The 27070-nt window shown below is 37.8% G+C and overlaps 1 protein-coding gene across 8 annotated transcripts in view; it reads left to right on the forward strand.

Moving 5' to 3' along the window:
- ADK (adenosine kinase) overlaps nt 1–27070 on the forward strand; it is a 563972-nt gene that overhangs the window by 481356 nt on the left and 55546 nt on the right. Inside the window, exons 10-11 of one of the 8 annotated variants that reach the window (XM_014346497.4) lie at nt 4470–4570; nt 5493–5658. The exons of 6 other annotated variants lie outside the window; for them this stretch is intronic. In XM_014346497.4, coding sequence (XP_014201983.2) covers nt 4470–4537 — 68 coding nt within the window. In that variant the 3' untranslated portion in view covers nt 4538–4570; nt 5493–5658. Of the gene's footprint in view, nt 1–4469; nt 5659–27070 lie in introns of those variants that run through there. One more of the 8 variants, XM_055093029.1, reaches the window with a different exon arrangement.

The following is a 27070-nucleotide window of genomic DNA, read 5'->3' on the forward strand; positions in this document are numbered from 1 at the left end:
CAAGTGATCCACCTGCCTCAGCCTCCCAAAGTGCTGGGATTACAGGCATGAGCCACTGCGCCTGGCCCAAGAGTAAATTTATAGGATGTATATGATTAAAAGTGACTTTTGTGAACATTTAAATAAATATTTGTGACTGAATTTTCTATGGAACATTTTTCCTTCAGTGGCTTGCATTTTAATGAAGGAATTATTTTAAAATTACCTTATTCCCTCCTGATGTTGTTTAAATATCTAGAGGGTATCTAGGGCTTAAGGAAGATTGGATGTGGAACAATGAGTGGAGGCCTAGAGAACAAGGGTAGTTTCCTGCAACAGTTATATGGATCCCTAGCAAGGTTCATATTTCTGTCTATACTGCTGGTTAATCTGAATATTCCCATAAATTGTGGAACATAATCCATGGCCTTGGTTTTCTGTTTCTTGTAGTAAGATTTATCATTTTATTTCTACCATAAATTAGAGATCATTACATGATTACTATGAAGGATCTACATTGCTATTTGTTATGATCAAATAAACAGTATTTTTGCAGTTGACTATTCAGGGATCTGTTAAAGCATTTAGACCTTAGGCTCTCATAGCATATATATATAAGCTTTTTGGAGACTTGGCTCTCACTACTTTGAGAATTTGGCACACAGGGTAATCAAAAAAAAAAGCTTTCTTGGCTTCTTGCCTGTAATCCCAGCATTTTGGGAGGCTAAGGCAGAAGGATCCCTTGAGCTCAGGAGTTCAAGACCAGCCTGAGAAACATAGCGAGACCTCATCTCTACTAAAAAATAAATAGTAAAAAATTATCCCAGCACAGTGATGCGCACCTGTAGTCCCAGCTAATCAGGAGGCTGAGGTGGGAGGATCACTTGATCCAGGGAGTTTGAGGCTGCAGTGAGCTATGATTGTGCATACTCCAGCCTGGGTGACAGAGTGAGACCCTGTCTAAAGAAAAAAAGCTTTCTTTCGAAATGGCCTCAGGTTTATCGATTTTTAATTTAACATTGCTCTACAGATTTATTTTGTTGAGTTTTTTTTTTTTTTTTAAGTACTAAGAGTGTTTTGGGCAGGGGAAAGAAATTCACAGTGTTTTTTTGTTGTTGTTGTATTTTGTTTTGTTTTTTGAGACGGAGTCTCGCTCTGTCACCCAGGCTGGAGTGTGCAGTGGCGCGATCTCGGCTCACTGCAACCTCCGCCCCCTGGGTTAAAGCAATCCTCCCACCTCAACCTCCCCAGAAGCTAGGATTACAGGTATACATCACCTCACCTGGCTAATTTTTTTTGGTATTGTTAGCAGAGACGGGGTTTCACCGTGTTGGCCAGGCTGATCCCAAACTCCTGACCTCAAGTGATCCACCTGCCTCGGCCTACCAAAGTGCTCGGATTATAGGTGTGAGCCACCACACCCGGCCTACCACAATGTTTTTTAACTGAACAGTTGGCTGCAGTAAGCTTTTAGAAGCCTACACGTTGGTATTTGAGCATACGAGGTGGATCATAATGGGGATCATTAGGTTTCTTTGACAGGTGATATTAAGAACCCAACCCAGCATGCCACTTGTAAACCATCTATACATAGAGACATTTGTCACCATTGACAGTTGTGACATTTAATCTGGGATCTATTTGCAACTCAGCTTCCTATGTATTACTATGTATTTAACAGTCTCAATTCAGGCTCAAAGCATCAGCTTTTTTCTTCTAGTTTTTCTAGGTTTTACTTAACAAGGGAAAATAGAAATATCTGTTTACTATTGAGGTGATCATTTCTCCTCAGATGAGTCATGCCAGTCACGATTCTTGGATGTTGACCTCTCGTGCTGTTTTTGTAGTTCACAAGCCAAAGCTGCACTAAATAGGATTATGGAAATTAGATTAATGGTCCAGGAATGAGGCATAGTGCTTTGGTTGAATAGGAAAGTCTGTAAAGTGGAGCCAGTAGTACCTGAAAAAAACTTAATCCAGGTGAGGCAGATGTTCTGAAGAATCTCACTCGTCTCACTTGGATTAAGTTTTTTTCAGGTCCTGCTGGCTCCACTTTACTGACTGCTATTCAACCAAACCACTATGCATCCTTTTTGGAGCACTAATCTAACTCCAAAGGGGTACAACAACCTCATCACTTCTAATATGAATACAACCAAGATATTGTGTGAGCTGAGAGTGGCAGAAGAAAACTGGAAAAAGCTCTTTCTTAGACAGCCAGTGTCACTTGGAGAAGTCTATTCTTATGTAAAAGGAGTTATATTGGTCTTCTAAGAAGAAAGGTTGTCAGGAACTGGCAAGCACTAAAATGCCTAACCAACACCTTGGAGTTAGAGCAGTCTAGTTTTAGAAGGCTGAGACTAGGAGGGATAATCAGTCATAGCTAAAGATAGGGAATCTAGACCAAAGCTCATTCCAGTTCCTAGGATTAGTGCAGAATACAATTTATTAAGCTAGAACAGAAGCTTTGCAGTCACAATTAGATCATCACAACGTACATCTGGATGTCAGAAATAATTCTGCACCCTACTCTTTTTTTTTTTTTAAGTTAAAGAGACTGTCTCCCAGGCTGGAGTAGAGTGGAGTGATCTTAGCTCACTTCATCCTGGAACACTTGGGCTCAAACAATCCTCCTGCCTCAGCCTCCCATATAGCTGGGACTACAGGCACACGCCACCATGCTGGCTAATTTTTTTCTATTCTTTTAGAGACAGGGTCTTGCTGTGTTGTCCATGCTGATTTCAAATTCCTGGCCTCAAGTGATTCTCCTGCTTTGGCCTCCTGAGTCACTGGGATTGCAGGGCACCCTATTCTTGATTTTTATACTTCCCTTGTCAGGACTACCTTAGAACTGTTACCCCAACTGTATAAGTAAGTGCATCCTTAACTATCAAGACCCAAGAAAGATATGAGCAGAGCAAAATGAGGAGCTCACGCAAGCAAAATTAAGACTTGAAATGTCAGCAGATAAGGTATCTGAACATGTCTATGACAGGAAGCCAGTTGCAACTTAACTACTGCAGTGCTAAATTAAACCACTGCTATGTATACCATATTTGAAGTAATAATTGGATACAAAGGTATATGGCCCTTACTTCAAAGAGCTTATACTTGTGAAGTGTACACTAGAAGACAGTATGTAGAAAGGATTATGTGAATTTTACCAAAAAATTCACTATAGAAATAATGCATGACTTCACATCACACTGGTGATCAGAGAAACAATGTATTTTAAAAGTGACATATGAACTGGTTTATGAAATACAAATGAAATTTTGACGCAAAATATAACTAGAAATGACCTTAGATATCAGCTGGTACATCTTAGAAATTCGAGAAAAATTAAGACCCACTACTAGTGGGATAAATGTTGGTGTACAGTTTTTCTTGGTGACAGCTTGAGAATACATATCAAAAGCCTTAAAATATGCATATCCTTTGACTCAGTAACTTTACTTACAAATTAATCCTATGGAATAATTTAACATATGCATAGATTTACATGCAAGAATGTTCTTCATAGCATTGGTCTTAAATTTTTTAATTTTTTTAACTTCTCATTTTGCAGCAAAAAAAAAGTTGTAAAAATAGTAGATATTTTCCATATATCCTTCATCCAGCTTTCCCAAACATTAGCATTTTATATAACCAGAGTACATATATCAAAACCAAGGAGTTAATAAATAGGTAGAATTTTTGTCAAATAAATAAATAAAATTTTAAAACCAGCAAACTACTATAGATGTGATACTATTATTGAAGCTACAGACCTTTTTCAGATGTTCCCAATTATCCCACTTTTTTTTTTTTTGGGTCCAGGATACAATCTAGGATTCTACTCTGTACTTAATAGGTAATCATATTCTTTTATTCTGTTACTATCTGGCATAATTCTTCAGTCTTTTTTTCTCCTCCTTAACATTAACGCTTTTGAAGAGTACTGGCCAGTTATTTTATAGAATGTCTCTCAATTTTTGTTTGACTAATGTTTCCCTGTGATAAAATTCAGATTATGCATTTTTGGCAAGAATACCACAGAAATAATATTATGCTCTTCTCAGTGAATCATATTCAAAGACATGTGATACTAATTAGCCTCGATAGTAGTGATGTTGACTCTGATTCACTTTACTTGGTTAAAGTGGTGCCTGCCAGTTCTCTCCATTGTAAAGTTAGTATTTTTTCTTTCTTAATGAATAAATACCTCATGGGGAGGTACTTCAAGATACGTCTTCCATACATACATGGATTAATCTTGCCTGAAATAATTATTACTGTGGTATTAGCCAAAGAATTATATTTTATTTTTATTATTCCTTATAAACTTCTCAATTCAAAATTATATACTTATTAATAGAGAAGAGCTTTTTCTTCCCCATTTTTTTGTTTATTAATTTACTTATTTATGTCATATGGACTCATGAATATTTTATTCTATTATTTAATATATATTACTATCACTATTTATTGTGTTTCTCAAATTGTCCTAGATTTGACCATTGGAAGTGCCCTCAAGTTGGTTCTTAAGAACTTCCAACGTACTACAGTTATTTTCTGACTTCCTTACATTCTGCGACCACAAGATCTCCAGGTTCAGCTTGTGTTTTCCTTGCCCCAGCCATGAAATAGGAATTTCTCCAAGAAGCCCTGGTTTCTTTTATTGTACACTAAGAATTTATTTATACACACATCTATATCTGTGTCTATATTTAACCTGTGTGCGTGTGTGTATGTGTGTGATATATATATGATTTTTTTTTTTTTTTTTTTTGAGAAGGAGTTTCACTCTTGTTGCCCAGGCTGGAGTGCAATGGCGCAACCTCAGCTCACTGCAGCCTCTGCCTGCTGGGTCCAAGCAATTCTCCTGCCTCAGCCTCCCATGCCCAGCTAATTTTTTGTTTTTTTTTTTTTTAGTAGAGACGGGGTTTCTCCATGTTGGTCAGGAGTGGTCTCAAACTCCTGACCTCAGGTGATCCACCCGCCTCAGCCTCCTAAAGTGCTGGGATTACAGACGTGAGCCACTGTGCCTGGCCCTGTGTATATATTTTTAAAACATGAGTACACAGTAGTATCACCTATTGCAATCCAATACCACAGAGTTCAGGACTGGCTTAGAGCTGTTACCCCAACTCTGTAAGTGCAGCCTGAACCATCAAGACCAGGGAAACATATAAGCAGAGCAAAATGAGGAGCTCACACAACCACACATCCTGGTTAATTTTAATTAAGTTTTTTAAATATATAGAAAATTACTATGGTTCTAAAAGTCAAGAACTATTCACAAAGATAGAGTAAAAGAAGTGTCACTTCCCTGACATTACTTTTTCACCATTCTTGTTTTAGCGTTCTTCCCACCCTGTTCCCACCTACCTCTTGTAGGTAACCAATCTCAGTTTTTTACTTATCTTTTCTGTATTTCTTCTTTTTTTTTCTAACAGCTTCACTCATATAATTCACACACCATACAATTTCCTTATTTAAAGTATACAATTCTTTTTTTTGTATATTCATAGGTTGTGCAACCGTGACCACAATCAATTTTAGAACATTTTCATCATCCCAGAAACTGTCTCTCTCCAGCTTCACCCATCTTCTCCCAACCTTAAGCAACCATTAATGTACTTTCTGCCTCTATGCATTTGCCTTTTCTGGAAATTGCATATAAATGGACTCTTACAATATGTGGTTTTCTGTGTTAGGCTTCGTTCACTTAACATAATGTTTTCAAGGTTCATCCACATTATAGCATGTGTCAGTTTTTTACTTCTTTTTATTGCCATGTAACATTCTATTGCATGGTTTATTCATTTCCTAGGGCTGCCATAACAAATTACCACAAAGTGAGTGGCTTAAAAGAACAGAAATTTATTATTTCACAGTTCTGAAGGCTAGAAGTCCAAAATAAAAGGTATCAGCAGGGCCTTGTACCCTCTGAAAACTCTAGGAAATTGTTCCTTGTCTCTTCCTAGCTACTGGGCTCCTGGAAATCAATTCTTGGCATTCCTTGGCTTGTAGCTATATCACTTCAGTATTTGCCTCTGTCTTCGCATGGCCTTCTTCCCTGTGTATATCTTTCTGTGCCCACTCCTTTTATTTTAAAGACACCAATAATTGGATATAAGGCCTAATCTAATCTAGTGTGACCTCATCTTAACTAATTAATCTGCAAAGACTTTATTTCCAAACAAGGTCACATTCTAAGGTTCCAGATGGACATGAATTCAGGGGCAACACTATTTAGCTTTCTACATATAGACATACAACATTTTATTTACCTATTCTTCAGTTAATGGAATTTCATTCCTGTATTTATTTATGCCCAGATGAGCAGATACATGAGCATTTTCTTATTTCACCTTCCTTTTTATTTGAAAAGTGGCATACTGTTGATATGTTTGTTTTTTCCTTTTTTCAGTTTATAATATATTCTGGAAGTTTTTTCATATCACTTCACAGAGCTCTAGCTCATTCTAATCTAAATATTCAGCCATAGAGAATTTATTAATATATACATAAGATGGAAATTGATTTAGTATTTTAATTTTTATGAACATGGAATGATGTGCACAATATATTGGGGATGTTTTCTTCTATAGGTTTTTTAATCTGTGTTTTCAAGGTATTATATTCACACAGTATGAAATTCCTCCTTCTAGATGTTATCCATCTAATCAGCCCTTTCCCAGAGTGAACCAATGCTTCCACTGAATGTCAGCTATACACATTGTTCCGCACCTTGCCTTTTTGCTTAATATATCTTAGAGATTGTTCCATTTTTTATAGCTGTATAATATTTCATTTTCTTGTCACATCATACTTTATTTTACTAATCCTCTTTTGATACACATCTTGGTTTTTCTAGTCTTTTGCTACAACAAATATAACAGCACTATTTGCAATGACCAAAATAATTGGAAACAACCCCAAAGGTCCATAAAGAGTAAACTGAATATATTATATATTTATGTGATAGCATACATAATGAAGAGAGAATGAATGGATTACCACTCAACAATATCAATGAATATAACAAACATAATGTGGAACAAAGTCAGACCCAAAAGAGTGTATACAGAATTCCAAACTAAATAGGGTAGGAATAGCTCATGTCAGAACAGCCCTTCTTCAGGTAGCAATTATAACTCTTAACAAAATATTACAAAACCAACTACCTGGAGACACTGGAGAAGAATGAAAATCAGGCAGAAACTGAAGGAGAGTCTATACTTGGAGGAGGAGAATGGCCTTGAGTACATTTCCTATTTTTATGACTCTTTCTCTAGGACCAGCCCAAGTTGGCACCAAGTAGCATGCCTAAAAGTTGGTAGAAAACACGCAGTCTTACTGGCTTGAAGATCCAGAGGAAGAGTTTAGGTAAAAAGTGAGTGAGGAAATTTCAGAAAGGAGAAAAACCATACAGAGGTAGCCCTAAATTCTACATACAGACCTTGTCCAAATCTCTGGATGACCCCTGAATTACGCATATGCAGAGTGGATTCCTAGCAGCCCAGCTAAGGCTAAAAGAACTTAATAAAGATGTCTCATTGTCCATTGCTGGGGTGCAGAGTTTGGAATTTCATTCTAGCCAAGTTTACTTGTCTCCTTAAAAAAATAATAATAATCCCCTCCTTAGAAACATTTGAGTAGACTGTACAACAGAGGTCAGCATTTTTTTTTAATTTTTTTTTTTGAGACGAGTCTCGCCCTGCCTCCCAGGCTGGAGTGCAGTGGAGTGCAGTGGCGCGATCTCGGCTCACTACAAGCTCCGCCTCCCCAGTTCACGCCATTCTCCCGCCTCAGCCTCCCAAGTAGCTGGGACTACAGGCTCCCGCCACCATGCCCGGCTAATTTTGTTTTTCTATTTTTAGTAGAGACGGGGTTTCACCATGTTAGCCAGGATGGTCTCGATCTCCTGACCTCGGGATCCGCCCGGCCTCCCAAAGTGCTGGGATTACAGGCGTGAGCCACCATGCCCGGCTGGCATTTTTTTCTTAAAGGACCAGAGAGTAAATATTTTAGGTTCACAGGGTACTCTTTCAGTAATTTGAATATGACAAGGAGCAAACTTGAATATAGGTATGTAGAAATTATCAAGTGTGGAAAATGAAGAGAAAAAAAACAATGAACATGGCCGGGTGCAGTGGCTCACACCTGTAATCCCAGCACTTTTGGAAGCCAGGGTGGGTGGATTTCCTGAAGTCAGGAGTTCGAGACCAGTCTGGCCAACATGGTGAAACCCCGTCTCTACTAAAAATACAAAAATTAGCTGGGTGCAGTGGCACACGCCTATAGTCCCAGCTACTTGGTAGGGTGAGGCAGGAGAATCACTTGAACCTGGAAGGTAGAGGTTGCAGTGAGCCGAGATAATGCCACTGCACTCCAGCCCAAGTGGACAGAGCAAGACTCCATCTCAGAAAAAAACCCCACAAAAACAGAGAACAGAGCTTCCTTGACCTTTAGGACAACAGCAAAAGGCCTAAAATGTTCATAATTGGAGTCTCAAAAGGAAAGGAGCTAGAGAATGAGGCAAGATAAATATTTGATGAATAATGGCTGTAAGGTTTCCCACTTCTGGTGAAAGACATGAACTTACAGATTTGGGGAGCCCTGTGAACCACAGGCAGAATAAATACAAAGAAAACCACACCTAAACATTTAATTAGACTACTACTGAAACCAAAAGATGAAGAGAAGATATTGAAGAGCAAAGTAGCACATTGCATAGAATGGGAAATTATATGAACAACTACAGATTCCTTACAGTGGAGATCAAAAGAAAGTAGAACATCTTTGAAGTGCTGAAACAAAACTGTCAACCCAGAATTCTATCTCCAGCAATATTTTCCTTCAGTGATGAAGGTGATATTAAAACATTGTTATATAAACATAAGGGTATATACTATGTGATTCCATTTGTATAAAGTCAATGGAAACAGGCCTCAAGTTACTTTTGATGGGGATTAGTAATTGCAAGGAGGGGAGGGAATTTTTCACCATAACAAACCACTCTATAAATTAGTAACATAAAAAACAGCAGTTTTATTTTCTCATGATTCTCCAGTCAAGGCTAGGCTCAGCCGAGTAGTTCTACTTGTCTTGACAGTGGTCACTTGTTGGCTACATTAAGGTAGTATGTTGGCTGCAGGCTAGACTCATTAGGGATGTTCAGAACTCTCTATTTAGTCTAAAGGCCAACATTTCCAGAGTCAGACTTCCAATTTGTACTCTTCTCTGTATATGTCTTACCTCAATTAAAAGCCCACTTTCAGACTAGGTGCAGTGGCTCACACCTGTAATCCCAATACTTTGGGTGGCCAAGGTAGAAGAATTGTATGAGGCCAGGGATTGGAGACCAACCTGGGCAACACAGCAAGACCCCATCTCTACCAAAAAAAAAAAAAAATTAGCTGGGCGCAGTGGCACATGCCTGTAGTCCTAGCTACTCAGAAGGCTGAGGCAAGGAGGTTCGTGGAGCCCAGGAGTTCAAGGCAGCAACAGTCAGCCATGATCACACCATTACACTCCAGCCTTGGCAACAGAGTGAGACCCTGTCTCAAAAAAAAAAAGTCTACTTTCAAAGGGCAATAGATAATTATTTTTTTAATTACAATCTAACAAAAATAGAATAATCTAATATAAATAGAAACTACAAAATGTTCCAGAAAATGTAAGTATTCCTGTGTGACTAGTGTAGAATTAATATAAGAAACATTAATAGGTGATAAAGTAAAAAAGATAACTTAGGGTTAGATTACACTGAGATTTGAGTGCTTGGCTACAGAGCTGGGTCTTATTTGAAGGGAAGTGGGAAACTATTGAAGGGTTTTGAGCAGAGGAATGATATGTTCGAAACAGTGGTTTAGGAATATAATCCCATGCTAGTGTACAAATTAGACTAGAGGAGGGAGAGACTATTATCAAACGGATCAATTTGGAAACAATTTAGATAAGCACCAATAGGAATTGAATTAAAATAATAGCAAGCTAATGAAAAAAAGGGAATAAAATGTATTAATTCTACATCTACACAGTTTGAGAGCCTACTATGTTCTATGTACTTGGTAAAGGACTGTATATATTTTTGTCTTTATAGTCAAGGAATTCACAACATATGAAATGTAGAAGTATGAAAAAATAACAATTTGTTGTAATAAGAACTATAATAGATGAATATTTAAGGTGTTAAGGACACAAGAAGAGGAAGCAGCCAATAATACAGAGGAGTCTAAGACATGCTTTAGATAAGATTTAACCTTACATGAGTAGTTACAGTTTACCAAACAAAGAAGGCAAAGAACAACATTCTAGCCAGAAGAAACAGCACATAAAAAGTCACAGGCAAAGAAGAGTAGAGCATGGTGAATTGGGGGACATAGTTCAGTATGTCTACATGTGCAAGCTAAGCATAGGTACAGAAGCTAGAAAGATAAGGATCACATCACTAAGGGCAAAAGACATGAAAAATTTGGTGACTATATGAGATGAAACAGGATTTAGTGACTTTATAAGAAGACAAGGATGACCTTAATATTTTGAATTTAAGTGACTAGAAGGATAATGATAAACCCAATAGTAAGAATTGTATAACTTACAGACACTTTTCATCTGAGTGGACATTAAATACCTAGGAGTTCTTTTTATATGTGTGTGAAGAATAGCACTAGATGTGTTTCATCAATGAAATTCTGAATATAAAATAATCATCATAGGTTCTTAAAGCCAGTCAACAACCAAGAATTGATATTGACCACTGGCACAGTTTTTTTCAAAAATGACAAACTTTAAAAGAAAAAAAAATGCCTTGAATGAATGTTTTTCTTAACTCAGAAGAAAAGAAAAATCTTTTAACTACATACAGCTTAACTGAAGAAAAAACAGAATTGCAGAATTGCTGTGAATGTTCTAAAGACCTGGTTCTATATAATCAAGTTAATTCCTCTTTCATGTGTTTTAAAATATTGTTGATCCAAGAACCAACCATCAGCTATGCTGGAAGTCTATAATTATGCATTGATATATGAGAAGGCTGTCAGTCTCTACAGAAGACTGGTACCATCCTTAGCAGAATACTTGAGGCTGCTTTTGGTTTAGGGAATCTGTAGCTCAGAAATTTTCCTAGAAAGTAACCTCTGTTGTTCAAATTAGATAGCCATTTGTGGAGACAAAACCCACTGGGTATAGGTAGTATTACCTGAATCACTAAAAGATAATTGATTAGAAATCCAAATCAAACCTTGAGACTGCTGAGTCTAGATGAGTGGCTGCCTAGGGATAGAGGGCAGGAAGGGGTGGGACCTTACAAAGACACACGAAGAAACTTTTAGAATTGATATGTATGTTTGTTGTTTTGATTGTGGTGATGGCTTCATGAGTAATACCTATTCAAACTTTTCCAGTTGTACACTTAAATAGTGCAGTTTATTGTATGTCAATCATGCTTCAATAAAGATGTTAGCAAAGGAAATGACTTTCATCTTAGAATGGTCAGATAAACTGTTTTAAGTCCTACACCATTATCCATATAAAGAAGAGATGGCCATTTAAAAATATTTATACAGGACTTGAAGCAATGTAGGTAACCTGAGGTATAATAAATTGAGTGTCTTGATATTTAGAGTCCTGATGTAATACACTTTATTAAGATATAGATTTGTAAATTTATGCTAATTCTGGATGATTATTTTTCTTGAGTTGGTTTCTATGGACTGAATGTTAAAGTGGGTTTTAAGCAGGTTTTATATAATATATCAATACCACATTAGTTTGATTTTTTTTATTGCGAGAGATGCAGAAAGATCAATATCTTACATGCTCTATATCATCATAAATACTTTCAATAAAGCTTTTTTGGCCTGGTAGGGTGACTCACACCTGTAACCTCAACACTTTGAGAGGCTAAGGCTGGAGAATCACTTGAGGCCAGGAGTTCAAGACCAGCCTGGGAACATAGTGAGACCCTGCAAAAAAAATATGGAAATTAGCCAGGCATGGTGGCACACGCCTGTAGTCTTGGCTACCCAGGAGGCTGAGGCAGGTGATCACATGAGCTGAGGAGCTCGAGGTTACAGTGAGCTATGATCATACCACTTGCAATGTAGCCTGGGCAATAGAGTGAAACCATGTCTCATTCAATCAAACTTATTTGAACCTTCGTACATTTTTGCTTTTATTAATGAGCTTTTCTTTTAAAATCAGACTTTTAATGGCTTTCTGGCAGTGTCATCCTGGTTGTGGTTGAGACTAATATGAGCTCTAGTTTGTGTTTTTTGTTATTGTTTTTGTTTGTTTTTTTGAGACAGGGTCTCTCTCTGTTGCCAAGGCTGGAGTACAGTGGCACAATTACAGCTCACTGCAACCCCTTCTTCCTCCCAGACTCAAGTGATCCTCCCACCTCAGCCTTCTGAGTAGCTGGGACTATAGGTGTGCACCACCACACCTGGCCAATTTTTAAATTTTTTTGTGGAGACAGGGTTTCACCATATTGCCCAGGCTGGTCTTGAACTACTGGACTCAGGTGATCCACCCACCTCACCTTCCCAAAGTGCTGGGATTATAAGCATGAACCACCATGCTCAGCTGAGCTCTAATTACTGAAGATTAATTCTATAGGTTGAACCTGGATATGTTAGAAGACATAGGGGACTTTCATAAAGAAGTTCAAATTAGAATATGTGAGATAGGAGAATTTTTTAAAAGAATTGTTATTTGATACTTAGGGTGTAGTCATATACTCTTAATATTGCTAGAGTGTAAATTGGTAAAAGTTTTCATATCCTTTTATACAGCAATTTCAGCTCTTGGAATTTAAATAATCAAAAGTCTGGGAGCATCTACATGTGAAGACGTTCATGTCACTTTTATGTATAATAGTGTAGCAACTTGAAACTATATATATTATGTTACATGAAAAATAAACTAACACAGTGGGTTCATTCACTTTGTGAAACTTCATCACTTATTTGAGGACTTTGAGTATAAACAAATCAGAATATAAAATTACCTGCTATTACGAAGTAGCAAGAGAGGCTGGGCACAGTGGTTCACACCTGTAATCCCAACACTTTGGGAGGCCAAGGGGGGCAGATCACTTGAGGTCAGGAGTTCCAGACCAGCCTGGCCAACACAATAAAACCCATCTCCACTAAAATTACAAAAATTAGCCGGGTGTGGTGGCATGTACCTGTAATCCCAGCTACATGGCAGACTGAGGCAGGAGAATCGCTTGAACCCAGGAGGCAGAGGTTGCGGTGAGCCGAGATCTCGCTACTGCACTCCAGCCTGGGTGACAGAGCGAGCAAGAGCAGGCGAGCAAGCGAGACTCCATCTCAAAACAAAAAACAAAACAAAAACAAAGTAGCAAGAGTGAGTATGCCAGTGTGCTGGGGGTAAGATGATTTAGATACTCTGTATTTTCCATGTCTTATTTTCATACTTTAAAAAACATATCAGTTGTTTCTAAAAGAACATATTCCTTTTAGTTACAAACATATACATTCAGCAACCCTAAAGTAGCATAGACTACTACAGGCTGAAGCTCTGGGGTTTTATTAGTACAGTGATAACTTAATTAACAAATCCTCTTTGAACAAAGCCTCTTCACTCAAGACTGGCCTTGGTGCAATAGGCATGAGAGAAGGACCAGTTTTCTCTGAGCTAGATCGGTAGCAGCAGGGACTAATGAGGCAGGGCCTTGAAAGTGGCTCTCTCTCAGATCTAACTCCTCAGGGACTGGCTAAAGCTGAAGCTGAGGGTACTGGTGCACTCCTGGGACCTACACAGCCTGGTTACCCAGGTGTTGAAAAAACAGTTTCTGTGCCAATACCATATGTGGCTTTTAAGAGACTCGGCAGGACTCTTGCTTTAGGCAGAGCATTCCTCGTGTGGAATGAGTAAGCTGGAAAATAACAAAGAGGGAATCCCATGTGCTAGGAAGCTTCCTCTTGTCTTCTGTGTGCTCCGTGTACTGCTTTTTCAATTCTCTGGGCCTCATTTTGTTCAACTATAAAGTGAAAGGAGTAGCTAAAAAATCTCTAATGTATCTTTCAGTTCTAATAGACTACATGTTTAAATCAGGAATCGGCAAACTTTTTATAAAGGGTCAAATAGTAATTATTTTCTGCTTTGCAGGGCATACTACCTCCGTTGCAAGTGCTCAACTCTCCCTCTGTAGCGTGAAAACAGCTGTATGTAAACAAATGGGTGTGGCTGTATTCCAATAAAACTCTATTTATAAAAATAGGCAGCTAGCCAGATTTGGCCCACAGGCCACATTTTAACAAGCCCAGGTCTAGATGTTAATGTAATGGGAATGTCATATTAAGAGAATTATTTGATGAATAGGATATTATTCTTATTTCATAGAGACCATTCTCTCAGACTTTTTATTTTTAAAGCATAGGCAAATATAAAATATTATTTCACTGTCAGGATGTAATACCATGGGAAAAAGATTAAAAATACTCTGGCACCAAACTGTTGTAGTAAATTATCTGAAATAGAGCCTTTGACTTCCCAATTAAGGAAGAAAATGGTGTCTGCAACACCTGTGACTGGGTTATTTTAAGTCTTCAAAAGTTAGGGGCCTAGTAGAAGAGAGTCTCAAGGGCTTGTTCATTTTCTTTCTGATCAAATGGGCCAAATCATGCTTTTCATAGTAGAAGGTAGGCTGTGGACCCTTTACTATTTTATTTTTAAATATTTCTCTTGGCTAGGCATAATGGCCCATGCCTAAAATCCCAGGCTGAGGCAGAAGGATCCCTTGAGCCCAGGAGTTTGAGACCACCCTGGGCAACATAGCAAGGCCCCATCTCTACTAAAAAAAATAACTTTTTAAAAATTAAAAATAAATAAATAATTTTTTGGTGGTCCAGAAAGGGGCAGCTGCCATGCTTTGCAGGTTTCAGATCCCCATCTATCTTGGGTTGGGTTTCTATCTTGGTCTTAAGTTATCAGTATTCTAATATGGAGATAACTCTGCCTTCACTTTGGAGACCTTTGTTAGTTCTTCCATGTCAGGCTTCAGCTAGTATAGTTTGTCTAATGCATTTATATAAAACTTGTTTCCAACAATGAAAAAGCAATTACAGGTTGGGATATGTAATTCAGGCCCATTACTACATAAAAGGATCAGCACAGTGGTACTTTATCTGACTAGGGAAGTCTAAAATATTCTTGTTGGCCAGCTTGCTTTCACATAAGCACTGTTCGGGATCTTTTCTAAGTTGCAGAACATGAATTCCTTATTGGCCTATCCCACTAGCCACAGCTGTGAGCACAACAGAACTGACACATACCTGGTAATTATACCTTATCTAAAGTGAACAGGGCCACCTTCCCAGCATAGTGACAGCTATAGCCCTTAATCTAATGCAGTGGTTCTCAAAGTATAGACTCACTGGGGGTGCCCTTTCTGAGGCTCTTTCAAGGAATCTCTTCTATGAAATCAAAACTACTTCACAGTAATTCAAATATATTATTTGCCTTTTTGACTCTCAATGACAGTAGAGTTTTCCAGAGACTACATAATGTATGATATCACAACAGATTGAATACTGAAGCAAATGTAAGAATCCAGCTGACTTCTGTTAACCAGATATTAAAGAGATTAGCAAAAACTTAAATGTCATACTCTTTACTAATATTTTTGTTTGGAATATATAGTTATTCTTATTAAAATATGTTAAAATATAGGTTTATTCAGAAATTTTCTGAGATCATTTTATTTTCTAATACAGTAAATATTAATAAATATGACTCACACAAAATCTATTTGGAGTCCTCAATTTTTTTTTCTTTTTTTTCCAGGCTTACATTTTTTGATGCACTCAATTTTTTTTTTTTTAATTTAAAAAGAGACAGGGTCTCACTATGTTGCCCAGGCTGGTTTCAAACTTCTGGGCTCAAGCAATCCTCCTGCCTTGGCTTCCCAAAGTACTGGTATTACAGGTATGAGCCAGTGCACCTGACCTCAATAATTTTTTAAGAGAAAAAGTTTGAGAACCCCTCCTCTAATGTAATACCCTTAGTTGCAATACTCTGATCTCATGGTTACTGATATCATCTTTACCATATTCCCTCTTATAAAATATTTACTAAAATTATCCCCAGAGATAACCCTTGTTAACAATTTAGTGATTACTTCTAGACATCTTTCTACTGAGTGCTTGCATTCACACATAGTATATACTTTTACATTTATTGGATCATACTATGGTCTTTCAAAACTTATTCTCCTGAGTTTAATTTTTCTACCTGATCACTCTCTGAATTCTTATAAAATCTTAAGTTCTTTTTTTTTTTTTTTTTTAAGACAGGGTCTCACTCAGTCACTATCACCCAGGCTGGAGTGCAGTAGCATGATCATAGCTCACTGTAGCCTCAAACTCCTGGGTTCAAAGGATCCTCTTACCTCAGCCTCCTAAGTAGCTAGGACTACAGGTGTGTGCCACCATACCTGGCTAACTTTTTTAATTTTTAGTGGAGACAGGCATCTTACTATGTTGCTCAGGCTGGTCTCAAAATCCTGGCCTCAAGCAATCCACCCACCTCAGCCTCCTAAAGTGCTGGGATTACAGGCATGACTCACCATGCTTAGCCTAAATCCTAAGGTCTTAAAATTGAAAGGGACAGAGGGGTCATCTTATCTCATTCCCAACTCAAGTCAGAAACCTTCTCTAAAACATTCACAACCTGAGATGTCCATTTAATTTGGTTTTATAAACCCTAAATTGTTAGAAACTTTTTCCTTCTCTTGGACATAAATTTGCCTTCTTGACCACTTTTACCCATAGGTTCTAGTTCTACTTTGGGAAACTATATAGAATGCATCTTATCTGTCTTCACTGGGCTTCATTGTGGGTATTTTCTTCTGTTCTATCTTCCAGTTCACTAATTCTTTTTTAAGTTGTGTCTAAGCTTCTATTAAAACTATCCACTAAATTTTTACTTTCAATTTCCATTTAAACCTGTTGTATTCTAGTCCTCTGTTAAAATTCTCGATTTTATCTTTAACTCTTGCTATTTCAAAGTTTCTGTTTGTTAAGTTCAATATCTGGAACTGCTTTATTAAGCTGTAATTTCTGCTGGTTTTAATTTCCTGCTTGCCTCTTTGTATTACTGTTTATTTTTTATTGTGGGTGATATGTTGTATTTGCAAAATTGCTTATAGAAATAATTTGAAGTATAGGATGATTCATGTTTGCTTTTGGCAGGCATGGGGACACTGGCACACTATATTTATCTTCATCTAAGTTTAAAGATTTAGATGATTAGAGGCTAAGCTACAATCCCTTGTCTAGGTGTTTCTACTGCCTGTTCACACACACCTTAATCCTTTTGATTCCCACCCTGAGATAAGGAGATTTTAACTAGGCCCATTACTCTTGACAGACTGGGTTCCAGACTTTGTCCTCCTAGCATCAAACACCAGACTCACTTCTCTGGGTTTCTATCATCCTCTGTATTATGGCCTGGTAATTCTTCATTCTTTTGTTAGGACTTCAATGCCTTCAAACAGATTTTTTAAAAATATGTCCAGATGTTCTAATTCTTGATAAGACAGTTGGTCTGAATTACCTAGGCTGCCATTAGTACCTGCAACCTACTTTAATCCATATTAATATTTTTCTGTCCTTCTGGATTGCTTGGGAAACTGTTAAAGAGCAGGAATAACCCTGACCAGGCATCTGTACCACATTCAACCAGATGCTCTGTAAGAGCTCCTCTTGAAGGTTTAATCTGATATTAATCAGATAGGAAGTACAGTTCTTATGAACAGATTCAGTCTTCCCACAGGGATGAGTTCAGTTAAGAGGGGCAATGGATACGGTGTACAGTGGCCCCATTTTCCTTTATGTTTATATTCTAGTCTTGTAATAAAACTAATGCTCAGAATGAAAGGTCTCAATTTAGGATTTAAACCAAGTATAAACAAAAAGTTAAAACAAGCTATTGTTCAAACTTTGACTTAAGTGAAAGAATTGGTTTTTTTATTTGTTTGTTTATTTTTGAGGCAGGGTCTTGCTCTGCCACCCAGGCTGGAGTTCAGGGATGCAATCATAGATCACTGTAACCTCGAACTCCTGGGCTGGAGCAGTGCTCCCGCCTCAGGCTCCTGAGTAGCTAGGAGAACAAGTGACACCACACCCAGCTAATTTTTTAATTTTTTTGTAGAGATGGGGCTTTGTATGTTGCCCAAGCTGGTCTTACCTTCTGGCCTCAAGTGATCCTCTTGCCTTGGCCTCCCAAAAGTGCTGGAATTGCAGACATGAGCCACCATACCCGGCCTGGTTTTATTTTAAAAAACACTTTTGCTGCCCTTCTTTAAAATGTTAATTATATGTATGCACATTTTATTTTATCTGGTGCTTCTCTAAATTCCTTTAGCCCACGTCTTATCCAACTAGTCATGTGAGAATTTCCTCTTTGGGGAATTAAATATTTAATATTAACTTCTAGGTAGTACAGAGCAGCCCACTGTGTTTCACTTTTGTATTATACCTTTGTTAGCACTAAGTTTTCTGTATCAGCTTGTCTAGAATTTTTGTTTCAAAATTGTATTCTTCTAATTTATTTGCAGTTTTTCTCTTCTAATTGTTTAATTGTCCATCCCGTACCCCCTGCCCCAAGGCAAATGTACTGTCTTTTATCCATATGTGCCCATAAATTCTAAACTCAAAGATTTCTGGTTCTCCCTTATATTTATGGTATTTTTCTACTTCTCTGTTCAGTATATTTTTGCAAGTGTTTCAGTTTTCTTCAGTGTTTGAGGTTCTCTAGTGTGTCATTTCATTTTCATGCATCAGAGTAATTCCTACCATTCTTATATGGAGTCTCTTACCTGATGATTTTTTAATTAGTAAAGTGCAACATTGAACAACATTGAAGATTTTATTTCTTAATCTAAAACATAATATTTATTTAATAATGAAATGGAAATATAGGTTTTGTGAAAGGGAGAAAGGTGTTTCTCTAAATATTATACCTGTGTCAAAAAGCTGCAAGTGCTACTACCACTGTTTTGTGACCCCTGAATGATTTCTGCTTTCTTTATATTAATACTTACTCTAATAGTAATTGAACTCCCAAAAAGATCACAAAGTCCCCAATTGCTAGCTTTATAAATACATTGATGTGTACCTTGTTTGATGAGATAAAAGCTTCAGTAAGTGATATCCCCACCTGTGTGGTTAATTTCAAAATATTGTTTGTCTAATACATTGTTGTCAGTGACAACTGAACAAGAACTTTTAGAAGCAGTTGGCTGTCCATTAATGGCAGATTTCAAGGCTATGCAAATTGTGCCAGTTCAGCCCTGCATTTTTTCGATATTATCATATCAATTGAGTCAGTTCAGAGTAGACAAAGCAAGGTTATGGGAACCACCTAGAGCATCATGCACCATTTAACATCAATGCAGCATACATGAACATCTGCAACTTCGATCTTATTAACAGAGGATAGAATGGAAGGCAGTAAACAGCTTTCTTCATCACTTAATTGCAAAATAGTATTTCCTAATGTTTGCATTGTTTATCAACACGAACTTCATCAATAATTGTATAATTATGGTTGCCTAGATCACAGTGCCCTCATGCATCTTGTCACTTATTATAGAGTGGTCTGAGTTTAATTTGAATTTGAACACATGATACAAGGATAATAATACAAGTTCCTTGAAATGTGAGTTGCATAATACAAAAATTTTGTGTAGTAGGAGAATGGCAAGTTATGATTCTTCCGTCACTTTGGGGATTAACACAAGGAAAAGCAAGACTGAAAGGCAGTGAAAGATGAGGGGAAGCCACTAGTTAGATTCAAACATAGACCCATTGAACATGAGAGTAGGTTATGTTCCTTAGAATTAATCATGAGTAATTCGATGTTTGCTTTAGGCCCAAATTGAGCTGAATTAAAACAGAATTATTATGCTTAGGTCTTCCCTTCAGTCTCTGTAGTTAAAGAGAGAAAATGGCAGAAAACTACAAATATAGTGAGGAAAAAGCTATGGTGGCCAAAGTTAAAAATACCACATGCTGAGGAAAGCCTTGACATAGCTGCTCAGCCTTCATTGCTGTTGCTTTTGAAGCCTGATAATGCCACACTACTCCTAATTAGCAAATGTTAGTATTACAGTAAGCAATCAAGTGCAGTCTTCAGGCTTTGTGGCAGCAGTTTCACAGTGCAAAATATTGAAGAAAAAATGAAGGAAAACAATATAAGCTCAGCCACAGTTATTGGTGTGGTCAGTGGGAGTTGTCTCACAAGAGAGCAGGAAAAGGAAAATGTGAAAAACAGTGGGTGCATTTAAAGCATGTAAGACAAGAGCTGGCTAGTCTGAAAAGTTTGTCTATTTTAATCATGAAAATCTCACATTTTTACTTAAATCCATTTTATATTTAAGGAAAAATCTAAGGCTTGTTCATGAAATTACACTTGAAATATTTTAATTTGTGGTTAGAGTCTCCTCCCCATCTCAAATTAAAAGGTATTAAATTGTATATTGAGTGAGCTCCGTTTGTACTCAGCTCTTCCCAATTAATAAACATAGTCATTTCCTTAAAAAAAAAAAAAAAAACCTCTAGAGTTAGAATGTTTTCTCTCACTAATTAGTCTGTATTTATGCCTTTAAAAATTATCTGTTCATTTTCTAGCAGCAAATGTCTGTTCTCAGATTAAATTGGAGAAGGAAGGAAAAAAAAGATAGCTACCCACAGTATAGTATCCACAGACGATATAGAGTTATGTCCCTCTTTGTGTGGTTCTTGAGTATAATAGACATAACAGAAGCTTTCTTAATATGATAGTTAATCTATTATTTTCTCTATTTGGGGGATGCTAAGAACTGGTTTACTAGAGGTAATAGTTTGATCTGTAGTTATTTATGTTAAAATACTTTTTTAAAAGGTAATTACAGCTTCTACTATAAACTTGAAAAAGTTGGTCTAACTCTGTGCCGAATGAGCGGGGAGATATTACTATATACATACATATAAGCGTATATGCCTCTTACCTGAATACCTCAGGGAGCACACTTTTCTGAACCAGGGTTTTGTAATAAATGTGTGTACTACTAACTCTGACACATGTATAGTTCTCCTTTAAATAACTTGTATGCAAACGTTATTCAGAAACGTCTTCTAGGAGCTATTTATCAAAACTGCTATAATAATAACTTTGTCCTAATGAGTTTCAGTCTCTGTTTAGGGAGTAATCGATAAACTACAAATTAATATTCCATAATTCACATTATAATGCACATATAATTATTTTGAGATGAGGCAAACCATATGCATTTAATTTACAGCTATAATTAAGTAAGCTCATTTGATACTAATTAAGTAAGTCTAAAAGGATCATAGGTTTGTGTATTTAATTATCAAGGTACAATCAGCAACTAATTCCTTGAAAAGCTTTCCTATCTTCAGTTCAACACTGATCTCAGCCCACACTACAATTTATCTTCTTGCATCTTCAATAGATTAAAATGCATTGTGAATTGTGGAGAATCTACTTGGTAAGTTAGCTTCTTTATTTAAAAAGTATATATATGTATATATATATACACATACATAGGCTTAAGAATACAGAAATTCTATAATCTGGCAAAACTGTCCTTAAGAAGTGAAGGAGAAATTAAGACATTTCCAGATAAAAGATAAAGAGGTTTATTGCCAATAGACCTGTCCTACAAGAAATGCTAAAAGGGAATGCTTCAGGATTAAATGAAAGAATGCTAGACAGTAACTGAAAGCCATATGAAGAAATAAAGAACTCCTGTAAAGGTATCTATATAAGTAAATATAAAAACCAGTATTGCTGGTTTGTAACTCTTCTTTCATTCATGAAAGGAAAATGCCTGGGCCGGGCGTGGTGGCTCACACCTGTAATCCCAGCACTTTGGGAGGCCAAGGCAGGCAGATCATGAGGTCAGGAGATCAAGACCATCCTGGCCAAAATGGTGAAACCCCATCTCTACTAAAAATACAAAAATTAGCTGGGCGTGGTGGCACACGCCTGTAGTCCCCGCTACTCGGGAGGCTGAGGCAGGAGAATCGCTTGAACCTGGGAGGCGGAGGTTGCAGTGAGCCGAGATCACACCACCGCACTTCAGCCTGGTGACAAAGCGAGACTCCATCTCAAAAAAAAAGAAGAAAAATGCCTAAAACAATAATTATATGTTAATGGAAAGACATGTAAAATATGTAATTTATAACAACAACATAAAGAGGGAAACAGAGCTGTATAAGAGCAAGGTTTTTTATACTGTCCAGGCTAAGTTGGTAACAATTCAAACTAGATTGTTATGAATTTAGGATTTTAATTGTAATTGCCATAGTAACCACTAAGAAAATAATAAATAGGTCAGGGCGCAGTGGCTCACACCTATAATCCCAGTGCTTTGGGAGGCCAAGGCAGGCGGATTACGACGTCAGGAGATCAAGACCATCCTGGCCAACATGGTGAAACCCTGTCTCTACTAAAAATACAAAAATTAGCTGGGCGTGGTGGCGCGCAGCCTGTAGTCCCAGCTACTCGGGAGGCTGAGGCAGGAGAATCACTTGAACCCCGGAGGTAAGGGCAGGAGAATCACTTGAACCTGGAAGGCGGAGTTTGCAATGAGTCAAGATCACACTACTGCACTCCAGCCTGGATGACAGACCGAGACTCCATCTCAAAAAACAAAAAAAGAAATAAGAAATAATGAAGTTTTCTCTAGTTTTGTTAAAGTAGTATATAAAAATTAGATTATTAGAAAATACACTTAATTGCTAGCTTAGAAGTCTTTTAAATTCTACTGTCAGCCGGGCACAGTGTCTCACCCCTGTATTTCCAACACTTTAGGAGGCCAAGGTGGGAGGATCACTTGGGCCCAGGAGTTCAAGACCAGCCTCTGTAACATAGGGAGACCCTGTCTACAAAAAATTAAAACAATTAGCCAGGTATGATGGCAAGCACCTGTCATCCTAGGTACTCAGGAGGTTGAGGTGGGAGGACCACTTGAGACTGAAAGATTGAGGCTGCAGTGAGTCTTGATTGCACCACTATACTCCAACCTGGGCGACAGAGTGAGACTCTATATCAAAGAAAAACAAAAACAAATTCTGTCAGTCAATCAACTAATATTCAAGTACTTAATATGGTAGGCTTCCTGCTAAGTTTCAACAATTGTCTCCATTTCTTCCCACTAAATTTTTTAATGTATAGTCAAGAAGGAAGAGCTATCTGATGTCTAGAGTGACATTCTAGTGTTGGGAAATGCTAGATAAGATGTTCACATTTTCAGATTTCCCAGCCACATTTAAGCTCAAAAAATATGAATACTTGTCCCCATGACTTTCCTGAAGGTCTAAAAGATATTTCTGTCTCCATCCCTTCAAAACCAAGATACCTGATTGTGAGGAGTAGAAGACCCCTATATGGTCCAGTGTATGTTCTCTTCAATCTCAAAGCGTGTTTAGAGTATTGCCATTGCTATCAGAAATGTGAACTTTCCCCTCAGATCCTAGATTTTCAGATTAAGCTAATCTTAGAACATGGGCTTTCCTCCTTCCTTATCAGAGGCCACTGTGGTAAAATATTATAGAAAGTAATTGTTGGCCAGTCGCAGTGGCTTATGCCTGTAGTCCCAACACTCTGGGAGGCTGAGGCGGGCAGATCATTTGAGGTCTGGAGTTTGAGACCACCCTGGCCAACATGGTGAAACCCTGTCTCTACTAAAAATACAAAAATTAGCCGGGTGTCATGGCCGGCGTTTGTGGTCCCAGCTACTTGGGAAGCTGAGGCAGGAGAATCACTTGAACCCAGTAGGTGGAGGCTGCCAAGATCTCGCCACTGCACTCCAGCCTGCGTGACAGAGTGAGACTCTGTCTCAAAAAAAGTAATAATAATAATTGCTAATACCTAATGTTGCGCTTTACAGCTCACATAGAACATTTACTTATATTATCTAAAATGAGGTATTAAAATAGATGAACAAACTGATATCTGGGCTGGGAGGGAGTTGTTGCTTCTTTTATTTCTTTGGGGTACTACTAGCACAGCCTGTCAGTACATTAAAAATAGAGACTTTTTGGCATTACTTTGTTTTTTCCAAGATTAACTAGCACAACACAAATTTCTTGTGCCTAGGTGTAACCAGTGTTGAGACTTCACATACCACACACAATTAATGACATCAACCTTGCAGTACTGACAGCGATATCATGCCCAGTTTGTATATGGTGTCTGGGTCATCTGAGGAAGTTAAAATAGTATTGTGATCTGTGAACAGGCCAAGTCTAGCAGGTGCCATTTGCATAGACTAGAATATAAATAGTATCCTCTAAAGCTATATGATGTAATGTCCCTAAAATGAATTATCTCCCATCTTCTTTCATTCTCAGAAACAAAAATACTGATTCTTGTATTGTTTGATGGAAAACTATTAGTTGTTCAACATAACCAGCAAAGTATAAAGACTTGACACCTAATGGCTTCTGTTTTCTCTGAGAGTTAGAATTAGTATGTAGCTTAAGAAGAGCTGTAGGCATTTAGAATGATATTTGGGGTGGTGGGGGGGAAATGGAGGCATCAGCTAGGGATAGTTTAGAACCAGTTCTAAATTGAGTGGAATTGCCAAAATTCGGTATGGTATTGGATAACAAATATGGCCTATTTTGACACAGGGTCTTAATTTTTTTTTTAATAGGCTTGTGCCATTCTTCTTAATCTAATAGGCATTGGCAATCCCTAATTACGGAGAACTGGTTTGTCTAGTGACATCCCAAACATAGGAAGAATGTTTCCTTCTTTAAAATTTTTTGATAGACACTTGAGTCAAATGAAGAAATCCCAGATGAAAAATTTTAGAAAGGACATTCTACTCTCTTGTTTGGAAAATTGTCCCATTCAGCTAGTTGTAAGCCAAAGGAGAAAACTTAAGGGGTTGTATTATGCAGCTACATTTTTGAACTGATAACAGTTACCCTTCCCTGTCCTTTCCTGCCTAAACAGATCCTGATGCTGCAAACCAACATTTCTTTCTTTTTTTTTTTATCACTGTTGATGAAGGTTGTTTAAAACAGAATCAGTGATATGTTAGCAAATGTTTTATGACTGGCTTTCAGGAAAAAAGAACATAGATTCATAGCAATTGTGTCATGGTTTAAATACTCCCACCATCAATGTGAGGTCACTGAATGTAGATTTGAGAAGAGCTTTGTATATGCAGAATTAATTCTCATTAGCCAATCTGAGCAGGCTCCAGCACACCACTGACAGTTAAAAGAGGTGGATGACTGATGTGAGTAACCACATGAATGAATGTCAAAAACATTATGCTAAAAAAAATGTGCTGAGGTAAGAAGCCAGATATAAAAGAACATATACTGTATGATTACATTTATTTGAATTTAGAACAGGCACTATTAATTTACAGTGATAGAAATCAGATCAGTAGCTTTTTGGTTTTTGTTTTATTGAGAAGGAATTTGGCTATGAAGGGATATGAAGGAACTTTCTTTCTTTTTTTTTTTTTTTGAGACAGAGTATAGATCTTGTCACTATGCTAGTAGCGCCATCTTGGCTCAACTGCAACCTCTGCCTCCTCAGTTCAAGCAATTCTCCTGCCTCAGCCTCCCGAGTACCTGGGATTACAGGTGCCCACCACCACGCCCAACTAATATTTTTGTATTTTTAGTGGAGACAGGGTTCCACTATGTTGGCCAGGCTGGTCTCGAACTCCTGACCTCAGGTGATCCACCCACCTTGGCCTCCCAAAGTGCTGAGATAACAGGTATGAGCCAGCACACCTGGCCAGGAACTTTCTTAGATGAAAATATTCATAGCAGCATTACCCAATAGAACTTTCTACAGAACTATCAACATAACAATTATATTTTCAATCTCTGCTTAGGAAAAATAACCAAACAGCAATTTAAAGATAGCCTGTAGGCCAGGTGTGGTGGCTCATACCTGTAATCCCAGCATTTTGGGAGGCCAAGGTGGGCAGATCACTTGAGGTTTGGAGTTCGAGACCAGCCTGGCCAACATGGTGAAACTCCGTCTCTACTCAAAATCAAAAATTAGCCGGCTGTAGTGGTGGGCACCTATAATCCAAGCTACTTGGGAGGCTGAGGCAGGAGAATCACTTGAACCTGGGAGGCAGAGGTTGCAGTGAACTGAGATCGCACCACTGCACTCCAACCTGGGCGATACGGCAAGACTTAGTATCAAAAAGAAAAAAAAAGCCTAATAGTAAGATGGAACCCAGTATGCTAGTATATATTTAACAGTCAGCTCATAGCAAACCAAGCCCTAGTTTGTTGTGTTTTCTAATTTCCATGGTGTAAATACTCTCACCATGACTCACCATTCAAACTACCAAGATGAAGGCATTGAATGGTGAGTTGGGAAGAGAAATGTACGATCAATTCATAAGCTGGTGTGCACTCAGTTTCTGAACTGCTTCTACCCGTCACTATTATTGACGGACTGAATTTTCTTGGTTTTAGTTTAGTTCTTTAGATTATTCAATCTTTCCCAGAGCTGTGTCTTTGCCCAGAGACTTTATTGAACCTCAGGTATGTCTGGCTAGGCTGTAGCTCAACTTTAGATCCTTTAACAGAAGGAAGAACACGAGGGCTGAGTGCGGTGGCTCAGGCCTGTAATCCTAGCACTTTGGGAGGCTGAGGTGGGCAGATCACTTGAGGTCAGGAGTTCAAGACCAGCCTGGCCAACATGATGAAACCCTATATCTACTAAAAATACAAAAACTAGTTGGGCTTGGTGGTGGGCACTTTTAATCCCAGCTACACGGGAGGGTAAGGCAGGAGAATTGCTTGAACCCAGGAGGCAGAGGTTGTAGTGAGCCGAGATCATGCCACTGCTGTCCAGCCTGGGTGACAGAGCAAGACTCCATCTCAAAAATAATAATAATAATAATAAGGAATAACATGCGTATGATCCTTAAAATATTTCTGCAACTTTTTTTTTCCCCTGGTGCTGCAGCTTCTATTCATAAAGAATGGTGAGGAACACAACCAAGCTTTAAAATCAGTGTACTTGAGAGGTTTTGTTGTTGTTTTTACAGGTAATTAACCATATGTTACAC

Source organism: Pan paniscus, chromosome 8, assembly GCF_029289425.2.
Source record: "Pan paniscus chromosome 8, NHGRI_mPanPan1-v2.0_pri, whole genome shotgun sequence".
Taxonomy (NCBI): domain Eukaryota; kingdom Metazoa; phylum Chordata; class Mammalia; order Primates; family Hominidae; genus Pan; species Pan paniscus.